The sequence below is a fragment of the Propithecus coquereli genome, unplaced genomic scaffold (assembly GCF_000956105.1).
Source record: "Propithecus coquereli isolate 6110/MARCELLA unplaced genomic scaffold, Pcoq_1.0 Scaffold178, whole genome shotgun sequence".
Lineage (NCBI taxonomy): Eukaryota > Metazoa > Chordata > Mammalia > Primates > Indriidae > Propithecus > Propithecus coquereli.
This window is the reverse complement of record NW_012142523.1, coordinates 1,374,709-1,376,129: the sequence shown is the minus strand read 5'-3', so window position 1 is coordinate 1,376,129 and position 1,421 is coordinate 1,374,709. Positions and strand designations below refer to the sequence as shown.

The following is a 1,421-nucleotide window of genomic DNA, read 5'->3' as shown; positions in this document are numbered from 1 at the left end:
TCACCTTTTTAGTTCCTGCCCTTGGCCCTGACCTGGGTAAGGGATGCGGCCATGAGTGACAATCTCCGTCAGCAGAATCCCGAAAGACCACACATCCGACTTGATAGTGAATGTCCCGTAGTTAATGGCTTCTGGTGCTGTCCACTTAATGGGAAACTTGGCTCCTAGAGGCAGGCAGATGAGGTCACATGGGTCTGCTTGGCCAGGCCCTGCAGGCCTCAGACCTCCCTCATATCCCACACCTACCCTCCCTGGCTGTGTATTCATTGTCCTCAATGAGGCGTGCTAGGCCAAAGTCTGCAATCTTGCAGCTCAGGGTGTCAGACACCAGGATGTTGGCAGCCCGCAGGTCACGGTGGATATAATTCCGCTCTTCAATGAATGCCATGCCCTCTGCGATCTGCAGGCCAGACACAGGTCAGCAGTCCTGAGCCAGACATCCTCACCCCACTGGCTCCCACTGGCCTATACCTATGACCAGCCCCTCCCAGTCTCCTTACTTGGGCTGCCATGTCCAGGAGTTTGTTGATGGTCAACTTGATGCCTGGTGGGGTCTTGAGAAAATCCACCAGACTCCCTGTGGGCAGAAACAAGAGCTGCTGACCCAAGTTGCCACAGAGGGAAGCCCCAGACCCTTCTCCCCTAAATGGGGTTCTAGAAACAGGGTCTGACATGTGGAAAGGAAGAGTAAAGAGTCAGAATGGAGGACGTGTGTTCACAGTGAGGATGCCCAAGATATGTGAAGGTCTTTTCTGAGGGGCCTAGGATGGGGGACGGTTGGAGAAGTGTGTAAGCTTTTTGTCACCAATGGGGTAGAACCCAAAGTTCTCAGCTAGGCATCCAAAGCCCTGCATGGTTCACATTTGTAGCTTCTTCTCTTTCCCCCACCCCACCTCTTTCACTTCACACACCCTAGACAATTTTGATCCTTCACTCAGACCACTAGATTCCCACCTCAAAGCCTCTTTGTTTCATCTCTGCCTGCTAAATATTCTACTTTTCTTTCATGGCCCAGCTAGACTACCCCCCTAGGAAGCCTCTCCAGATCCCACAAGGCATAATAAATTACATCATCATCTACACTCCCATGGCATGCTGGAACTTTCCCATGGCACAAACTCTAGTTTTCCTGGTGCCCATAACTAAAATCAGGTTTCCCTGACAGCAGGAACCTTCTTTCATCCATCCATGTTCCCAGTGCCTGGCCCAGAGTAAGCAACACCAACAGTGTGCTGAATGTATTAAATGGAGAACAGAAAGAAATGTCTGTGGGTCTGGTGGACCACCTCTCTAGTAGTGGAAGGCAGCTAGGAGAAGACTATGGATGGAAGTTGCTGGAATGGAGTGAGTGGCCACTGGCCCTTCCCAAGAGATTAAAATCCTGTGTGAGCCTGTAATCCTAGCACTCTGGGAGGCCGAGG

The 1,421-nt window shown here is 51.4% G+C and overlaps 1 protein-coding gene across 1 annotated transcript in view; it reads right to left on the bottom strand.

The window, feature by feature from the left end:
- LCK (LCK proto-oncogene, Src family tyrosine kinase) overlaps positions 1–1,421 on the bottom strand; it is a 10,684-nt gene continuing 9,263 nt past the window's right edge. Inside the window, exons 10-12 of the mRNA XM_012642210.1 lie at positions 501–577; positions 247–400; positions 1–164 (exon numbers count right to left, since the gene is read on the bottom strand). Coding sequence (XP_012497664.1) covers positions 1–164; positions 247–400; positions 501–577 — 395 coding nt within the window. The remainder of the gene's footprint in view (positions 165–246; positions 401–500; positions 578–1,421) is intronic.